This window comes from Megascapheus bottae, chromosome 15 (genome assembly GCF_031878675.1).
Source record: "Megascapheus bottae isolate mThoBot1 chromosome 15, mThoBot2.hap1, whole genome shotgun sequence".
Classification (NCBI taxonomy): Eukaryota; Metazoa; Chordata; class Mammalia; order Rodentia; family Geomyidae; genus Megascapheus; species Megascapheus bottae.
The window spans coordinates 14,095,126-14,116,601 of record NC_143523.1 but is presented as its reverse complement, the minus strand read 5'-3'; the positions used below and the strand labels follow the sequence as shown (position 1 = coordinate 14,116,601).

Genomic DNA, 21,476 nt, shown 5'->3' with positions numbered 1-21,476 from the left:
TTGGGTATTAAGACCACCATGTATTCACTATTGTCAATATTTCTTCTCTTGCCCAGTAGGTTCGAAAGGAAAGAATCTGTAGAAAAATCTATGCAACATATATTTTGTCCAGATTTGTTTTCATTTGGAGAAAGGACTTCTGAAGTATCTCTAAAGCAGTTTTTTCTCATTAATTGAAAGTCCTCCAAACAAAACTACTGAGAAACTATGGTGTGTGGTGGAGGAAAAGCTCCCTCAGTTTTTGGAGCGAATAACTTTAAAAATACTTAAATGGCTAAGTTTACTTGGTGCAGTTAAGATAAACTTGTCAATTTTAACATTGCTGTTACATCTGAAATAAACTTATGTGATGTTCTGGTAATAAGTAAATAAATAGGATGCTGAACCATTTCCATGACTGTGGAAGTGGCATATGATATGGAAAAGGTCTAATAACTCTTTGCCCCTGGGCCATCCATTTCTTCAGCAGCAGTAGCCTATAGGTCCACTCCAAGTAGTGGTTTTCCCTGGTAAACCTGAGAGACTTGTGGCTACGATCTTTTCCTAGTGTTCTCTCCAGCACAATACTTGATGGACCTTGAAAGCATGAATGATCACAAACCTTTCATTACTTTATTTTTTTCTTTTTTCTTTTCTTATTTCTTCATTCTTTTCACTGGTATTTAACCTCGAACACTATACTGGTCAAAGACACAATACTAATAACTTATTTTCTATTTATTTGAATTTGCATATTATAATAACCATTAATCTTGAGAGGAAGAAAGATTCTATAAATAGCATTTTGCTGTGAAATAGTGATAGTGTTGTGATCCCTTACATATTAGTTTAAATAGATTTAAATTGCTGTATTGCATTGACAAAAGGAATTCAATATAACAAAATCAGTATGACACGACTGAATATTATAGTTCTTGGGGGAAAAAAAACAGAAAAACAAAAATCTTCAACACTACCTATCTCCTTCATCTTCTTATCTTCTATTTTAAGTGATGCCTCTACTGAAAAAACACATATCCTACACAAGTCTACCTTAAGGATAAGTTGTATGAGGTTAATATTTCAAAAGCTAACATAAATCTAAGAAGAGATACTTTACTAGGAAGGTATTATACTGGAAAATAATTTTCAGACATTGTATAGTACCAAAACTGTATTTGTTGTAGCATTATGACCATTTAAATATACATATATATATATATATGTATCATTCGCTGGGTTTTCTATTGTGAAAGTAACTTACAGTTTTTTTCTGCTATGCCATGGAATTCAAACTCTGCTAAACCACTTAATTGTTTTTGCTCAATCTTAATACTAACATGGAAGTCCTTTGAGTACAAATGACAGGTGTAGTTTCTGGCATAGAGCAGGGACTCTGATTATTTGGTGAATTCTCCGATTCTTACACCACCATCCATTTGTATGATGCCCCAAATCTTCCACATTTTTACCTGGTAAATTTGATATGGCTCATTTGATGCGGCATAGTACAGAAGTATGATGGAAGCAGATCTCCAAGGTGTAATAGTCTTTGATGCATCAATTCTGAGTCAATAAATACTTACTGTTTTAGGCCAGTGTCCACTGACCATATTCCCTCAATTAATTTTATTGAATTCCCATAACAGCACTATGACCTAGAACTCTTCTTCTTCCCCTTCTAGAGATTAAGAAATAGAAACACAGCAAAGTGTCTGGCTAGTATGAGACCACAGTTAGTCAATGTTGGCACTGAGATTTAGGCTCGAGCTATTACATGGGTTCTCAGATGGCCTAGTCATTGTTCCACACTATGAATATGTGAGCCAAAGTAAGCACCATGGTGATTTCTTAATGTCTTGACTAAATTACTTACTGTTATTATACTTAGTACTTGCTTAGCACTTGTGTGTAAATATAAAAGCCAGAGATGATTATTGTTATAAATAAGGATATAGCCTGGTATAGTAACACACACCTGTGAACCCGCTCTAGAGGTGTTAAGGCAGGAGGATCATGAGTTTATGTCAGGTTGTGTTCCATGGCAAGACCCTGCAAACCACAAAGAAAAAAAGAAAAATGGATGGATTAAGAGACAGTACAAAGGGAAAGAAAAGGAGAAAGCATGAGGTAGAAAATATAGTCACATCGATTGCCATTCTTTTATAGTATAAGCCTTTTCCAGGAAATAGAGAATGAGCCTAAAAGAAATTAATTTTGAGCAGCTGGATATTTGCAAGATTAGGATGTAACTACTGTCCTGTAAAAGTTCTGTAGTAGTCGCCTGGCAAGATGGCTCACGCCTGTAATCCTAGCTACTCAGGAGGCTGAGATCTGAGTATCAAGGTTCAAAACCAGCCCAGGCACTAAAGGACCTGAGACTCTTATCTCCAATTAACCTCTAAAAAAACAGGAAGTGGGGCTTGACTCAAGGGTTAAGCAGTAGCTTTGAGCTGAAGAGAGCACAAGGACAGCACCCAAACCTAGTTAAAGCCCCAAAACCCACAAAAAAATAAATAAATAAATAAATAAATAAGTTCTATAGTCAGAGATTCCCAGAGCCAGTCAAATAAGACAGTCATGGCAGGGTCACTCTTCATTGGAGCTAGCGGTGTGGCTTTTTAATGAATGTGCAAAGCTACCTATACTCGCATAAATTCCAGTGTAAAACTCTATATTCAGTTTGACCTCTTCTCTACTCGTTAAGACTGCACCTTGCCTTGTCTTGGTTCAACAACTCCAGAACAGAAGCCTAGAGATAGTTCCACTGTTAATGTCTGCAATGGGTGAGATAATGAGGGTTACATATGCATGGTGAACACTGTACAATCCGAATTGTTCTAAGTGAACATTGACTCATGCCCAAATGAAGGAAGGAAAGTGGCACAAGATCGCCATTGCAAAGCAAAGGCTCCATTCTATGTTGACATGGTAATAAACCATTGTGCCTTGGCTCTCTCCATCTTTGATGACGATTTGTTGGAATGGCCCTGGACAAGTCACATAGCCACTAAATCAGTACTGCCATGTTGGTGACATTCTATAGAATAAATCTTAAAGTATTTTATCCTAAGTAAGTTTATCTAATGCCATCTGTAGTTTTCAACTACATGAATTAAAATGTGTCTGGCCTTAATTCTGTGTTTATTGTCAGTTTGATACCTGTTGATTATTCTCGTCATTCCTAACTGATTTTTTTCCCTATAGAGCAAATTGGCCAAGAGATGCTGGAAAACCTCAGCCATGACAGAGAAAAGATACAGCGAGCTCGTGAAAGAGTAAGTCTAAGTGACATCACCACTTCAAATAGCAAATGAGAAGACATAAAAGCAAAGATTACTGAAACATGCAGACATACGGCAACATAGAAGGAAATGTCTATGCTTATAACATCTAGGGGGAATGAGTGGTGCACCACCTTTGAAGGAGGAAAGAAAAGGTATGAGCTGAAGCAAAACAGAAAAGACTTCCCATCCTCAAAAGGCTCCACATGTGTATTTTCTTTCACTCCATAGCTGAAAAGAACATCACTGAAGGCGATGCTAGAGCATGTGAATCTTTCAGAGCAAAGTCTGCAAAACAAAACAAAAAAAGCACTGATGCCCTGCCCCCTCCTTCCATTTCCATTTCACTGCAGGGTCTTTGCACATTCATATCTTTAACAGAGATCCGCTCCTCCAGCCCTTGGGCCATATAAGGCCCATGAAATCATTTGGTGCATGACAGGATAGATAAATACACTTCTTTTTGGTTTCCCATAGTCGTCTGCTTGTATTGATAATTTTGAATGGTCCAAGAGTGATGTGCCAAAAAAAACCCAAAATAATAATAATAATAATAATAATAATAATGGCCCTTAGCAGAATTTTAAAAAAAAAAGTTCCTCACTCGTCAGATGTAAGACATTTACCTTTTTTTTTTTTTTGCCAGTCCTGTGCTTGAGCTCAGGCCTGAGCACTATCCTTGGGCTTTCTCAAGGTTAGAGCTCTACCACTTGAGCCTCAGCACCACTTCCGGTTTTTTCTATGTATGTGGTACCAAGGAATCGAACCTGGGTCTTCGTGCATGCTAGGCAAGCACTCTTCCTCTAGGCCAAACTCCCGGCCCACATTTACTTTTATATTTAGTTCAAGTAACCATTTTTAAGTACCTGAGTTTACCTCTTGCTCTCATTTGTTGAATGCAAGAATTTTAAGTGTCATATATTAATTCAGGCACTGGTGGCTCATGCCTGTAATCCTAGCTACTCAGGAAACGGAGATCTGAGGATATCTGTTTCTAGCCATTTCAGACAGGAAAAGATGATGAGACTCTCTTTTCCAGTTAACCACCAAAAAAAGCTGGAAGTAGAGTTGTGGCTAAAATAATAGAACATTAGCTTAGAACAGAAAAACTAAGAGACAGTATCCAGGCCCTGAGTTCAAGCCCCAGGAACAATACAAGATGAGAAATACATTGATGTTTGTGTGTGTAAGTATTTTTTATTATTTGGTTTATATTTTCTCCATAAGATTTGAACTTAGGGCCTAGGTACTTTCCCTGAGCTCTACCACTTTGAGCCACACCACACTTGCAGTTTTTTTGTTGTTTATGGGAGATAAGGGTCACAAACTTTCCTGCCCTGGCTGGCTTTGAAACACAATCCTCAGATCTCAGCTTCCTGAGTAGCTAGTATAACAGGCATCAACCGCCAGTGCCTGGCTTATTTTTTGGCTCTTTTTAAAATCATGAAATAAAATTTTTGTTTTCATGCACTTTAAAAATAGTCTAATTTTACAGTCTTATTTAAATCTTGCTTGTTTCCTCCCAGCTCCGGGAAACAGATGCCAACTTGGGGAAAAGCTCCAGGATTCTGACTGGGATGTTGAGAAGGTAAGAGCAAGGTAGGGAAAATCTTCTCCATCTTTCTCTCTCCTTAATGGTTTTTCATCCAATTGCATTGGGAAATTTTACAGGCTTGAGCGCTTCTGCTCTTTGCCCCTATGTCAAGATACTTTTGAAATAACAGAGCACTGATTTTAACTCTTTTTTTTTTTTTGGAACAGACAAATTCAGATTAGAGAGAGGGTTTAAGCTAGGGGGATTACCTAAAGCTATGGAAAAAATTAGGGTTAGAGAAGAAGCAGTTTTTAATAGCCTGAGGAAGGCTTGTGGCAGGAGCAGCTTGACTGGCTTTCTGTTTCAGGAATGCAGGCCTGCAGACATTCAGAACATACTCAGTATCAGCTTGTGCTCTTCTCTCTTTACTTCTTTTCACAACTGTAAGGAATACTGTCTGGGGAAACACTTTTTTTTTTTAATGTAAGTACTGAAAAATGATTTGTAAATTGTCAAGACTGTTGGATGATCTGAAGGCATATGTACCAGCAAGCAACTCTTCATGTTGTATATATATGAATGAACTTAGATGGATGGTAAATATCTGGAAGAATATAAAAAGGTAAGTGAAGAAGGGCAGTAATATTCTATGCATATGTACTCTACACAGAATTATTTTGTACTCTGAATCTACAAGGTAAGAGAATCATCTGGCATCAACATGGCAGCTGGGACCTGTGGGTAAACAAGGGAATGGAGAACATTGAGAAGTATGCTAGAATAACTTCATTGAGATTTTATAGAGAGCTATGCAAAAGCTCTAGTTTTTCCTATAAAGTTTCTCATAGTTGATACTTGTAATGGGTACTCATTCTATAGTTGATATACTATAGAGACAACTATGTAGAAATTACTAAAGCCTTCTCTAATCATTTATCATATATACAGTAACTTCCTAACACTGTATTTGAATTGTTTCATGGAATAAGAACCAAGTAAACATATAGTTCTATCTTCAGGGCTGATGTAATTTCTCTTCATCAATTGGTAAATGTCAATAGTGAGCGTTTCACATTCCCAGGACACTGGCATCCAAGTGTCTTTACTGCCTCTACCTTTCCTAGACATAATACTCCAGCTCAGAACCATAAACTATCAAATACTGTGATTAACAACAATATATAAATAACATTAGAAAAACTCAAAATCCATAGAGAACTGGCAATTGAAGAGAAGGCTTCAGTGCCTAAAGACATAAAAAAGAAAGACAAAGAGAGAATGAGAAATAAAGAAGAGAGAGAAAAGAGAAAGAAAATCAGGAAGAAGGAAGAGAGAAAGAGGGAAAGAAAGAGACAGAGGGTGGGAGAAAGGGAGGGAGGGAGGGAGGGAGGGAGAGAGAGAGAGAGAGAGAGAGAGAGAGAGAGAGAGAGAGAGAGAGAGAGAGAGGAAGAAGGAGGAAGAGGAGGAGGAGGAAGAGGAGGAAGCCTTTTATTGCTTCCTTGGTAGGGCTTTCTGCTATGTGAGCTGTAACGAATATTCTGCTTATGTCTCCATTTTGTCAAATCTCATTAAAGAGTCTCCCTGCTTTATGTCAATTGAGCTGTCCAGAAATCATTCATCATTTTTAGTGTAAAAAATCATGTGGTTATTTAAATAATATCATATTAATGTTAAAGTTCAGCTGTCATTTAATGGTATGGCTTAATCAGATGTAGCATTTAGGGAAAATAGTTTATTCCAGCTCTGCATAGCTTTCAGGTTGGCAGATTCAAATAAGGATTTATGGCTTTCTAAACCAGGGTATTTCTGTCCATATTTCTGCTTGATGTACCTCACCCTTAGTACAGGACACTGCAGACAGTTATTTCAGCATATAAAGCATCCCCTCATATTGTGTTTGAATAAATTTGCAAATCATTTAGAGAAGGTAAAGCACAAACAACTTCTGCAACCTTTGGCTGGGCTTGCTATGGGAAATCACACTAACACGGTGGCTTCAGAAGTCTGCCGAGGAAAATTACTCTGGCAAAAACTACTTGAGCTTCTCTTTGTAGGCAAACTGAGTCAATCACTGAGTCATCTGCTTTGGGTATGCATCTAGAGAACAAACAAGAATAAAAGTCCCCAGGTGGACATTGCCTTGCTATAACTGAACCAAGGAGGCTCTTGAGTTTGTCCATAGGGCCATAGTTTTCATTAAGCTGAGATGTTGGTGTTGCGAAGATACCTAGCCACTTTAATCAATACTGTAACTTAACTGGATCTTGGAGACCTCAATGCATAGCTGTGATATAGAGTTTTACATTCCCGTATGACATACAATTTACTTTGGATTTGGGAACATAACACACACACACACACACACACACACACACACACACACACACACATCACGTTATTGTTTAGGGGATAATCCCTACTAAAACAGGTTCTTAGCTGTGTGCTGTGGGTTCACACCTGTAATCCTAGCTACTCAGGTGACTGAGATTTGAGGGTGGTGGTACTAAGCCATCCCAGGTAGGAAAGACCACGAGACTCTTATCTCCAGTAAACTACTCAGAAAAAAAGCCAGAAGTGCTGCTATGGCTCTAAGTGGTAGAGTGCCAGCTTTGACCAAAAGAAGCTCAGAGACAGCACTCAGACCCTAGGTTCAAGCCCAAGAACTGACAAAAAAAAACAGACAAAACAATTAAACAAGCAAAAATAGGCCCTTGAAAAATTGAACTAGGGCTTATATATCAAAGTCTTCAGTGTTTGATTTTGTGTCCTCTATTAAAATCCATCCTATTCATATGACATTTGCTCCTAGCAAGGTTTATTTCAAATGGAGAAGCCATGTTCTTTCACTCCTGTTCTTACTGAAACCATATAGCTATGTTGTACACCAATAGGTGCTTCTGGTTTTAAGAAACAATGTAATATTGAACCACATATTTATCTACCCCCTTTTTAAAATGGTTAAAGAACGCATGTCCTGGGCTGGGAGTTTGGCCTATAGTAGTAGAGTGCTTGCCTAGCACGCACCTAGGTTCTATTCCTCGGTACCACATACATAGAAAAAAGCTGGAAGTGGTGCTGAGGCTCAAGTGGTAGAGTTCTGGCCTTGAGAAAATCCAAGGACAAGGCTCAGGCCCTGAGCTCAAGCCCAGGACTGGCAAAAAAACAAAACAAAACAAAACAAAAAAAAACGCATGTCCTTTCTGTTCGGTGTTGAGTATTCACCTGCATACAATATATTTTCCTTTAGTAAAATCTGTGTGACTGAGAATATATACAGTACACCAAGCCAGAGAATTATCTTAAAAATAATAGACAGCTTGTAGCTTTTTTATCTTCATTATTTTGAAAGGAAAAATGGAGAGAAATGGTGTTCCATAGCCACCCATTTCAAGCCCTTCACTTACAGTGAGTAGTTTGTTGTGAAGACAGTGAAACCAGTGTTCCATCTGCGCAAGAGTCTGTGCATGTATCCACTTGATCAGCTATGAGTTGGGCCAGAATAAATAGGCAATAAAGTTTATAAGATCCCAATAACTTTATAACCTGCTAATCATCTACCATTTGCACTTTTACTGACTTCAAGTAAGCTAAAAAGTGTGTTTCCTTCCTCCTCTCATTCCTTCCCTTCCTCAGTCTCCCTACTCATTCACCCATCCTTTCTTCAGTTTACTAATCTACACAGTAAATATTTTAGCCCAGGGTAAAGGCCCAGGGGTCCTGTAGTGCAGCCCTCTTTAGTATTTCCTTCAGAGTACATCAGTGTAGAAAGAATAAAAAAAAATATGATGAAGGGAATTTATAAAATTATTGAGAAGCTCCTAAAATCTGCCACTGTAATTCATCCTTGTTAATCATTGAAAAGGATAACAAGAATATGAACAACCAATAGAAAATATTATTTAAATAGCTACAAAACCAACTTACTTGGAAAAAATTCGGGAAATAGGAGATGATTTATACAATTCTAATACAAGAGAAATATTAAAAGGAGCTGAAATTTCAGGAAGCATTGACAGAAATCAATCAAAAAGAAGTTATTTTTCATGTAACTGCATTGTGTGACCAGTGGAAGAAAACAAAGAAAATTGGTCCACTCAAAATTATAATAGTAAAAAATGTGACATCAGAATAAAACTGTGGCTGATTTTCTGGAAAGCCATTTTTCTTCCGTCTTGACACAGATGGAGAGCTACCTAGGGACACACTGTTCATTTCCTTATGGTAGACAGACTTTAAATAAAGTGGAATTTGTATAAGAACGAAAATGCTTCTGAAATACATGACCAGTCGTGTGATAACTGGGTCTAAGAAATGGATTTTTTATGAGATGCCACAAAACTTGATTATTAGAATTGTCTTAACGTATTATGAATATCGCTGAGGCTTAAACGTTTCTCTTTATTTGTATGTGTGTGCGCACAATTGCACTCACGCTGTTCTTTGACTGAAATAAAACAGTACAGCTATCCTGTAAAAATTAAGTAGGAGTTTTCAAAGTGTGTAGAAAAACATCATAATCCTAGTTCCTTTCAGCTCTAGCGACCTAAATTATAGTTCATAGTTGATCAGAAATTGTATATTTTTCTAGAAACATCTAGGCTCAGAGAGATCATAACCAAGGTATAATTTGAGAGCACCACTGACATAAATTTGGAGAACATGTCACAGCTTTACACATCAGCTACGTTTATATGGGCTCACAAAGACTTACAGAAAGAAATTGATCTATAATATTTTTAAAGTCCTTTCCTGGCGTGTAATGTTAATTTCAAATGATTTCTTTCCCCCTGCTTGCATACATGTGCCTGTTTCTACACATACAAAATCATAAGATTTCCTTCAAAAATTACTTGACGTGAGTATGAGTACTTCCTGATGTTTTGAGCAGTAGAGGGGCCTTCAGTAATATAAATAAGAATGGGCATTGTAAATGCAGTCAGTCACCATGTTGCCATACATCTGGAAAATGTAAATATACCAGCAGAATGATTCTTGAGGGTTGGAGGGCCAGAAATATCCATGCAATGTTTGTGATCTGTACAAATGCATCTTCCATTCAATAGGCTGATAATTAAATAAGCCATGACTAGAACTTTCTATAAAATTTCACACCCATACACATTTTTCTCAGAAAACATTGTTTTATTTTAATTGTTCTAATCACAATGTCTTAAATTCAACAGAGTTTTCACGACTTGTGAGAATAAATGTCCTTGGAAATTTACTAGTAATGTTTATGCATTGAAAAGAGTATCTTCTCTTGCAGTGGCTTGCATCTATATTTCCAGGGTTTCTCTCTCTCTCCCTCTCTCTCTCTCTCTCTCTCTCTCTCTCTCTCTCTCTCTCTCTCTCTCTCTCTCTCTCTCTCTCTGTCTCTCTCTCTCTCTGTCTCTCTCTCTCTCTGTCTCTCTCTCTTTCTCTCTCTCTCTCTCTCTCTCTCTCTCTCTCTCTCTCTCTCTCTCTCTCTCTCTCTCTCTCTCTCTCTCTGTGTGTGTGTGTGTGTGTGTGTGTGTATGTGTATGTCATTCCTCTCTCTGGCTCATTTTCCTTACTTGTGATGAATTTGAACCTGTACTTGGAATTAGTGCAGCAACATCTCCACCTCTTAGCTTTTAATCAAGAACCTATTCTTTAAAACTGAAGTGACTGGATTTGCTGTAGATTCTTTGGACTTAGATGTAGAATCTGAGATATAAGAATGTATAAAGAGTATTTTTTAAACCTTAGTCCATTTTATTTTTATATATATTTTTATTGTAATTAATAAAAGGGTTACATGATATTTGCCAGATAGAAGGTGCATTAATTCACATACATTGATACCCTTTCACATGTCTTGGTCCCCATTACCCTCCCCCCACCCCCCATTTTGGTTTTCCCCCCTTCCCTATCCAATTTCAAATAACCAAATACAAATATATCCAATATATCAGATAACAAAATGAGATACTGTAACAATATGAGATAACCAAGGGACAGCAAAAGAGATGAGAGATAACATAGTACATTAAGGACAACAATCATTCATTATATGGCTTTTGTTTCAATATTCTAGAGGTCCATTCAATTATCATTGAAATTACTACTATACACTTGACTCATTGCCTTCATCCTATGCTCCTTCAAGCCTAGTGCGGTAATAGCTTCACGAAACCAAGGAACAGCTTGGTATATACTTACTGATACTACTTCTGTATTAGCATTCTTCTGTTTGCAAATGTTAATTTTTGAACAACATAGTGGCATGTGCCTATAGTTCTAGCTATTTAGGAGTCTGAATTGGGAAGTTGTTTATACCCTTTAGTTTGAGACCAGTCTGGAAAACATAGAAGACCATTATCTTTAAAATAAAAAATCAACACAAAAACAGATTTCACTTTCCTTTCAGATAATTGAGTGTAGAATCTGCAGCTCTCTGTCACAGTTAATTCCACCAGCTGCACTGAGTAAGCCCCTAGTCTGAGTCTGACATTAAGCCATACTTCACATATATTATCTGATTTAACCCTTAGCAAGCATGAGAAGAAACCCATTTTGTCCCCATTTCACTAATGAGGAGGATTGTGTATAGTAAAGTAATATATCTGGAATTGTACACATAGATAAGGAAGAGCTATAACCAGGTGTAGGTGGCCCATGCTTACAATCCTAGCTACTCGCAAGGCAGGAGGATCATAAGTTCAAAACCAACCTAAGCAAAAGTTAACAGTGAGACCTTGTAAAAACAAAAGGACTTGGGCTTGTAGCAGCTCAATTGGTAGAGTACTTGCTTAGTGTCCTCTTTGCCTTCGTTTAGTCCTCAGTACCACAAAACAAATGGGGCATACGTTGGATATGAACTCAACTTGTTTTGAACATACAGCACAAGGTTCCCAACTGCTAGTTTGCAGTTTATAGATCAGAGCAGGTTTTACTGCTTAGTGATGAACTCAGAACCAACTGATGAGTTGTCTTTCCACTGTTGCATAATTTCACTTCTTCTGTGATACAATTGTGTAGTAAGACCATTTCTTTAATCAAGTCTAAACAGGTACTGAAGAAATAAACATTTGGGTATTTAGCACTGATATTCACGCCAGTTTCCACCCCACCTCTAAGTCACTGATTTGAAAAATCCAGAGTTCGTACTGTGCTCTGTCCTTTAATAATCCAGGGACTGTTGTCGTGTCGTGGTACCTCCTGCTCTGCAGACATGATTCCTAGCTACTTGATGCCTGTTAACCTATGTCCTCTTCCAGATGACTCAGTAAAGCAGGGATTATCATTCTTGTTTTAAGAAATCAGGAAACCGTTAGTCAATAGCATCGGGTTGTACCTCCAGAGCCTGAATTTCCTGATGCATTGAACAGCAGCCCTTTTGTGGGGCATCTGGATCGTCTTTTAGATTGCTTAGACAGTTGTCCTGCAGGCAGTGAGCAAACTACCAGTTTGGGACAACTCTTCAATTAAGACAGGCTGAATGAAGGCTGTGGGCTATAGCTGTTATAATTGTGAGAAGTCCTTTAGAGTTGTCCTATTTTTTTTTTGAGCATTAACTAGACAACAGTAAAAAGCTAACAGTGTGCAATAAGAGAGTCTGTATATAATCCCCCTTACCTACAGTGTTTGGCAAGTATCATGATTAGGAAGCTTTATATATATATATATTTATATATATATTTATATATATAAATATATATATATATTGCCTGGGGCCTTCTCCTCACTGAAGAAAACAGTTCTAGTTTTGTTTAATTATTCAAGATGACATTCTTGCAGGCATCGAGAGGCATCTGCCCCATGGATAGGAGAAAAGTGCTAGAGCTGCATTGGCTCTACTGTTAAATTTGGAAGGAGTCTGGCCTCTGTGCCTCAGTCTCAACTGTAACACACGGATGACAGATGACCTTGCCACATAATTCTTCAATGAAAATTAAGAATACTTCTCATGGTGCTGAGAATTTGGCTTAGCATTAGAGTGTTTGCCTAGCATGCACAAAAACCCAGGTTTGATTCCTCGGTACCACATACATAGAAAAGCCAAAGTTTTGCTATGTCTCAAGTGGCAGAGCGCTAACCTTGGGCAAAGCCCACAGACACTGCTGAAGCCCTGGGTTCAGTCCCCAGGACTGGCTATATATATATTTCTCATAATGGACATCATGAGAATTAAATGAGTTGACACCTGAAAAGTATACAGAACAGTGTCTGGCATGTAATAAGGCCTCAATCAATGTTGGTTATTATGATCATCAATGCGTTCTGTCCCTTTGCTTTATCTATTACTCCCTTCTGAAATGCTCTCCATTTGATACCTCATTTTAGTCAAAAATCTTACATGTGCATGTGACAGAACCCCAGATCAAATTGACTATAAACCAAAAAAGAACAAACATCACTTAATGTCACTAAATAGACTAAGGGTAGAGTGAGTTCAAATACCATGGGATCTAAGAATTCAAACAGTGTCACCAGGGCTGGATCTTGCTCTTTCCATCTGTGATCTCAGATCTCTTGTCTAGGATTCTGTTCTTTGCCAGTGTTTCTACTTGTGGGAACAAAGTTATGCCAGTCTTTCAGAGACACAAATTAAATAAAGCAAGTTTTTTTTCCCTCCCAGTAATTCCATCAGTCATAGCATGGAGTCATATCGATTCTGATTGGTGCTCTGGTTAGATAAAAATTCCATTAATCAATAATCTAATGTTCTAGAAAGGAGACCCTTACTGGGAATGGACAAATTTCTGAAAATGGGTAAAGCAGAAAACCAGAAAAGGAAAATATGAGGTAGGCAAAATTAACAGATGTTACCTTCCTAACATTCCAGGTGCGCTTTCATCTCTGGATTTCAAGTGAAATCTTACCCTCCCCACCAACCCTTCAGCCTCTCAGACACAAGTGTCCTTGCTCTGATCCTTTGTAGCAGTTTGTATTTCTCATAAAGCACTGGTGTCACCTGCTTTACATTCATTGCCTTATCATAATTGTCTTCTAGACCTTTTATTCCCCTACCTCATCCCAAGCATGATTTTTGCAGAATAACGCAACCACCTGAGCTAAATCAGAAAGGAATTACAATTAGAAGAGACATTAAGCCAAGTGAAGGAATTCACTGTAGTACCCCCAAAGTATGGACTTTCAACAGACCTTTGTAGAGATACATTGATAGGTTGAAAATTTCCTACTTGAAAGCGAAGCAGGAAAACCAATTAGAAGGTCCACTGTTTAGTTAAGTAAAACTTCGCCTGAGACAAAGCACAGCCTTCATACTGCCGCTTGGGCCCTCAGTATAAGCCACGAATGAAATGGCACTAGAGGCACTGTGATAAATCTGCAGAATAACCCCCCAAACCCTGCCCTAAGGAGGAGGAGCGGTTTCTGTCTGAGCACTTGCTGGCCAGTTTCTTCCTTTGATTATAAGCTGCCTGTGGTCAGGAGCCTGCTCACATTTTACGCAAGGCTAGATAACCCCAATACAGGCCTCATCACCAAATAATCGTCTGCCTCCATCTCAAGCAATCTGTGGAAGAATGAGTAAAGGTAGTTTCAAAGTTGCTAGCCAGATCCCTATAGATATAATGGAGGTGAACCCCAGCAGGTTTTTATGTGTTGCACTTTGGATACACAGAAACATGTTCATTCAAGGTTAAAATATATATCTTCACAATGAAAATTTTTTCCTGTCCATTATTTAGTCACAATAGAAAAGCATCTTATATTTTTCTTGACTGTGAGCCACAATTTGACCTAATTCTTGAATTACTCTTCTTTTATGATTTTCCTTTTTTTCCCAGATGCATGCCATTCTGTAATGTGTGACAGAAGCACTTTACCTTCACCATCAATGCCTTCTTTGAAGGCAGCCTTGAGCTGTTAACTTGAAGCAAGGAGCCCTGGGCCTTCCTTATAAACAAGTAATGGAGCCCTCAGCCCCCCTTGTAAATGGCTATTTATTAACATATACCATCACCAAACAACATTTTACAATTCCAGGCCCTGCACCATTGCCCCACTGTCTGCTCCATTGTAAGTTGAGGGAGGCCTTTCACATCTGTTTCATTAAATGCCAGCAGCAGTGAACAATGGCTGAACTTTATAAATTGAGGGTTAGGGCTTCTCCCTTTACAAGTCTCCCCCTTCTTTTGCTGCCCCCGCTGCCACCACCACCATCACCATCACCAGTACCACCACCATACTTTTTGTTTGAACACTCACATTGTAAATTAGTGTATTCACACATCCATTTTAAAAGGCTTGCTGTGTTTTGAGATGGGACAAAGCAAGCTCAGTAAGGCTCATGCACAGTGCAGGTGCTCGAGCTAGCTGCTACCCAGATCAAAAGTCACACAACTGTGAATCTGCTTTTCAAAGTGCAGTTAGGGAGACAAGGCAAGGCTTATCTGCACAAACAACAACAGAGTTATAGATATACATCACAAATGCAGGGGACAAAGCAGGGTTTCATAATTTTGCAGGGTAAGGAAACCAAATGCTGACAATTTTTAGGGCATCTCTAAAATATGTGGCTTTTTTTCGTTTGTTTGGATTTTTTCATATAAAATTAACCTTTTATTATGCGGCAATTGATAATTATTATTTATGCTTTGGTGCTGTTCCTAAAGTAGCTAGGAATTTTTAAGCCACCTTTAGGGCAGGAAATGGTTCCTTTTCATGGTTGCATTTTATTTTTCGGCAGCGTTTAAGGACAGACTCCTATTTATACCACACAAGCAGTTTTGTCTGTTGTAAACAAAGTGAGTGTCTGGGAACTGTTCCTTCCCAGAAATGTTTCCCAGGGAAGCCATAATAAGAAACAACTGTGTATATCTTGAGACTTTGTCATCTAGGTATTAAGAAAGAATTCTGGCGCTTTCATGCCAAAAAAAAAAGCCCACTATTTGTTAAAAAACACATTTCAAATCTGAAAGTGAAATTAAAATATTTCTTAAGTTGCAAGCATTGAGGTTATTGTCATTTTTCATAATTATCTCTAACATTTTTGACAAGGTAGAAGGTAATAGGAAAGTAAGAATAACTTTTCCTTAACTCTGATATGCTTTTTAAAATTCTACTGCCTTTCTTTTGCAAACTTAGGGAGAAAACTTTATGTTAATGGGGATAATGGTAGAATGATACATTTGTCTAAAACTTGAAGAAGGTTGAATTAAGGAAGCAGAGCACGCTAATTTTCTGTGCAATTATTGGTTACCTATGAAAAAGCTGCTCTAGATTTTCTGATAACCTTAATGACATTAAGATGAAAAAAAATGAAAACTATAGTATTAAGTCTCAAATGAGTGAAGGTTTCTGAATCCAGCCCCCAAGCGTTTTTGTGAAACCATATTTTCCTGGGGTAGCTTTATAGAGTCTTCAAACCAAGAGAGTTTTCTGAAAATATGGAAATGCAAATTTAAGTATATGCATCTCTCTGATGATTAAATGTCCATTAAATATTTTTTTAATTTCCTAAACAAAATATGGTCATCTACCCAAAACATAGAGTGGTGTCCATCTTCCTAGTTATTTTAGATGTCTGGCTCTGGCTCATATGAAATGTGCCAGTGTGGAGGAATCACTCCTTTTGAATCTATCAGAGTTCAAATACAGAGAAAAAAATGTAGGGATGCCTTCCTTAGGAAAATCACTTTTGAAAAATGAACCCTTAAAGGCAATCATAAAATTAAAATGTTGACTATTTGGCTTATAGATCGTATTCATACAGATTATTTCCGTTGAAGTGACCTCCATACACCTTTTGGTGTCATTATTATCCTTAAATTATTGTCTGTCCATTCTCTTTTACTATAGCAACGTATTTGACTGAGATTGGGTAACTTAAAAAATAATAGAAGTTTATGTGGCTTCACTTTGGGAAGCCTAAAAATCCCAAGAACATGGTACAACATTTACTCAGCCTTCTTTCTACATCATAATGGTGAGAGCATCACAGGGCAAGTCGGTGACCCTGCTAGCTGTGATATCTCTTGTTTTTAAAAGCCACTAATGCCCACTTGGGCCTCGCAATGACTGCCAGGGCCTTACCTGCAATTACCTCTAACATGAATTTGGGGATTAAATTTCCAGCACATGCACATCTCAAGAACACTTTGAAACCATAACAGTTACAGATAATTGAAACCTGAAGAAGTTGAGTCTTGCCCACAGTTTTTCTACCTGGACAAGGAATAACTTGGAACCAGTACCCTGGATTTAGCATAAAAGCATATAAATCTTAACAGTAGCAGTACCAGCAGCTTCCTCAATAGCAAATGTTTTGTATTTGACTGTGTAAAAAAAATACAACAGCCATTAGAGATATAGAAACTTCAAAACAACTCTCAAATAGTTTAAGGTCAACTAGGTTTATATAGTTGAGGAGATAGTAATAGGTAGAAATGTATGCTAGGGTGTGAGAGATTGATGCTGTAGAAGAAGAAAAATTGCTGGAGTATGAGTGGCAAAGGAGACCTCACAGTAGAGGTTGTGGGTGACCAGCTCTACCTGATTCTGAACCCACACATGGAACATGCCAGTTTTCTTTCCATGACAACTTCAAGGTAAGGGTCTCAAGCAGCAGAATTTGCTCACTGGGGTTAGTATTACAGTGTCTTTTTTCTATAGCTGTGTTGATGGTACATAGAAAGCTCACATCTTGAAACTTATTTGCTCATAAAGGTAACAAGAAGCCAGAGCTTCAAGTTAACCTTTATTTTAAATATCTCTTTCAATCGTGGTGGGACTTGAGATTTTCTTTAAGGAAATAAAAAAGGTTAGAATCCCCTAAATCATCCTAATTTTCAGCAATTCTGAAAGGCTTTTCTATGTGTTTAAAAAAATTAGGTAAAATGATCATACATCTAAAATTATGTTATAATTGAAAAAACCTTATAAAAAATAAAAAGATGTGGGTGGATAACATAAATTGTTTATTCCCACATATTATTTATTTGATGAGTATGTCACTTAAAATACTGAATTTTTAATGTATTCCAATTAAATCTTTCTAATCAAATGGTCTTATAGAAATTTAGTTAGTTGAAAACTTACCCAACCAATAAAGGAAAGTATTCATTTTTCTGTTCTGTATACATGATCTAAAGCTCTAGCCTTTAGGTATTTTAATCTGTTTGTTCAAGGCCAAGCTATTTATATGAATAATTTTTAAAGCTTCTGTATAAAGAAAAAAAGAACATTTATTTATTCACTGGGGTTTTTATGTGCCTTGAAATTGCATAGATAAAGTATTTTCAAGCTCATGGATCTGGAGAAGATAAAAGGTCTCTTATTTTATAAGGCTTTATGTAAGCTTTTCAAATGTACAGTTTTTCTCAAAGCTAAGATTTTTTTAATAAAACATTATTTCAGCATTACAACTAGAATTTGATGTGCGCATCTTCTTTTCCTTCCCTGAATTACATGTTAAATTATGCATTTGATAGTTTTTATTGCATTTTACCTTCTGAATTTTAACAGTTTTGTTGTTGGATAAATTAATTTACTAATCCTCACTTTTAGTGTTGGGCAACTACTTAATATGATTGGAATATTGAATATTAAATGAGAGGGGAAACTGATAAATCAGCCTTAATAATCTAAAGGTGAAAGATACAACCTACTTTTAGAACATATTAGTATAAATATGAAAATTTACTTACCTCTTCCTCCTTAGGAAGTTTGGCTAATAGGCTTGGTGAGGGGGGAAAAAGAGGTATTTTTGAACTGAAGGGTGACTGGATCCAGACCAGACTCTGGGTGCACATGAGCTGCTGTTAGTTCTGCCATGTCAGGGCCAAGGAACAGCTTTCCCTGGCTGGAGCATTCCCAAGCTATCACGGCCATCAGACAGGTGGGGAATAAATATTGTAAAATAGTGGGACATTTGAAGAGCGAGCTCCTGATCCCCAGGACTCAATTTGGACAGGCTTCAATTGGAGCAAACAGGTGTTCCTGGGAGGAACTGTCCTCAGATGGCCGGGGGGTGTGCCATTCTCCACACACATGAAAAGTCCCCCTTCCTTCTGCCCGCAGGAAAATTAGAATTAACTACAGCTTTTTCTTTTGAAATGGAAAAAAGAGAAATAAAAATATGGCACCAGATTTTGGCTCAGTCTGGATTTCTATGAAGCATGTAATCTATGATGAACAGTGAGATTTCCTGAAACAGAATCCTTGTAGTTTTCCGCATTGATAATGCTGTAACAATTAGGTAAATGCAAACCATCCTTTTAACCAAAAGTTGTACCTATAAATATATCATCATCGTTCCTTCTATCAATCATTTATTTGTTCACCAAGTATTTCTTGAATGTTCGTGATTTCCTAGATGCTAAGGAAAGAATGTAACACGTTAAAAAGGCCTAATCCTGGGGAGTTCAGTCTAAGTTGTTATAAAGTCAGCCTGAGAAGCCTTAGAAACCAGGCAGAAAGTTGTTGTTGGCATGAGAAAGATTTCTTTTCCTTAAATAGCATCTTATTGAAGATATGACTGACAAGTTTTATCTAGGGGCATTATCTTGAAATTATGATTTTCCCTATAAAGCATAAAGTAGATATAATCATATTAATGACATTTTGAAGTTTTCTTTCTAAGCCCTGTACCTTGAAACAAACTGTTCCTTAATATCAGTATTTCCTTCCAGCTTTTATTCATGATTCATGCACTGTTTTATATTCCTTTTCTCAATACTGTAACCCTAAGTTTCCATGGACTGGGCTTGGTGGTTCATGCCTATAATCCCTGATTCTTGGGAGGAAGAGGGAAGAGAATCCATTCTCAAAAACAATTAATTTACAGCAGAAGCAGGAAACTAAAACACAACTATTCATAATCAGGGTGGCTAATATAGTGACTGGTAATGTTTTAGCATATTTCATTCCAACTTTTTCATGTATTTTATTTATATACAACATATACACACCCATATTTTGCTGTTTGTGTTGAGATTATATTGAAAGTGTCCTTCAATGCTATTAAAACTGTGGTTATTATTTATAGTGGTTATATAATATTCCCTCATGGAATATTCTTTGTATGTTAACCTTTGATGCTATCTTCACAGATTGTCGTGTTCTCATGTGGGATCCGTAAAGAAAATAATTGTTTCATTTATGACTTCCTCATTCTTCATTTCTTAGTATTCCAGTTTTGTAATCAGCTTGGATCTATCTTCGAGTGATTTTTTTCAGAAAAAGTATGTTATTTGGATATATTCTGATTCATATATAGGAACTGGTACTAGAATTTATAGGGCATACATGTATGTATGTATGCATGCATTTATCTATGTATTTCAAACTAGATATAGGATTTTTAAATCTTACCCTTCTTAGGAATATTTACATAACTCCTGGCCTTTACTGTTTGTGACTAACAGAAAAGTTGGAGCTATATCTCATGGTAGAGCATTTGCCTAGCATGCACAAAACCCAGAGTTGCAAGCCCAGCACAGAATAAAATAGATTATCAAAAGAACAGACTAATTATGCTATTCTAGTGAATGAGTTTGTAGGTTGCATTTATTGGATTGTATAAATCATTGCTGTTGAACAGTCCAGAGAGATTGTAGGCATGAAGTCTTGGACACATTTGCATAGAATACAAGAACTTTAAATCTGCAAATTCAGGTTTCTTTCTACCCTCAGAGTTTTTATTCATCATGTCTTTCCAATTTTCTAGTTTCAGGAACATTTATGATTCTCTCATTTTCAGAACTCAATTTTGTATCTTCCATATTTGGCATTTTAAAAAATAATTTTGCATCTCTTTCTTCATTGTAAGTTTATCTCCAAGATCATTGATTCCTCTGTTTGGAATTGGTTTTTCCTACTGATTGCATGAGGTTAATTCTGCCTTGGCATTATTTTTTTGATAGTTCCTCTGAATCCTTTGCTTTATTTCTTACCTCTTTGTCTTCTTTAAGTGCCATGGGTTCTCTGCTTATACTTTTCCACACTTGCGTTATAAAGGCTCTACCTTATTTTTTTTTTATATTTTATTGTTGGGGTAACGTATAGAGGGGTTACAGTTACATTTGTCAGGTAGTGGGTACATCTTTTCTTTTTTGGGGGGGTAATGGGGGGTCAAACCCAGGATGTTACACTTGCTAGGCACATGCTTTGCCACTGAGCTACATCCCAGCCCTTTTCTTGAACATTGACACCCCTTCTCATGTTTTTGTACCACTTTCCCCTCCCCCATCTTCTTACTTTTTAAATTGAAAATGCCAGACAATTCAAAATCACAATTTGGTTACTTTACTGTGTTCTCAAAATTGCTTGTTTCCTCTAAATCTTTGCTGTTGTTTCCTTTCCATAGAATGCCCATTGTTCTGTACCATAAAACAAGTCAAATACTAGTTCTATAGTCTGATTTTTTTTCATCATGTTCACATTTTGTTTGTTTTTAAGTTTGATTTTGTTACATCTCAGTTTGGGTCTATGAAAGGGCATATTTTACATGCTCATCTCAGTCCTAATTCCCTTTGTCTCCAGACTGCCCTTATAGAAACGAAATGAGATTTCTTCCTTCCCCTCCCTTGACTCAAGCAGAAGAATATTCAACCCCTGCGTATACAACTGCCATCTCCTCCCATCTCTACCACTTACCTCCACACATAGACACACTAATAATGAAGGTTGCAGTTCCCAGGATGTGTGCATCATTGCCATATTTTTCTGTGCCTGCCCAATATCCATTTCCT

General features: G+C 37.2%; 1 protein-coding gene across 6 annotated transcripts in view; it reads left to right on the top strand.

Annotated features, from left to right (window-relative positions):
• Vti1a (vesicle transport through interaction with t-SNAREs 1A) overlaps positions 1-21,476 on the top strand; it is a 338,753-nt gene that overhangs the window by 189,867 nt on the left and 127,410 nt on the right. For 4 of the 6 annotated variants that reach the window (XM_090345875.1, XM_090345877.1, XM_090345874.1 and 1 more), the window contains 2 exons: positions 3,187-3,257; positions 4,790-4,851. In XM_090345875.1, the coding sequence (XP_090202001.1) occupies positions 3,187-3,257; positions 4,790-4,851 (133 nt within the window). Of the gene's footprint in view, positions 1-3,186; positions 3,258-4,789; positions 4,863-21,476 lie in introns of all 6 variants that reach the window. The other 2 variants (XM_090345878.1, XM_090345880.1) reach the window with 1 other exon arrangement.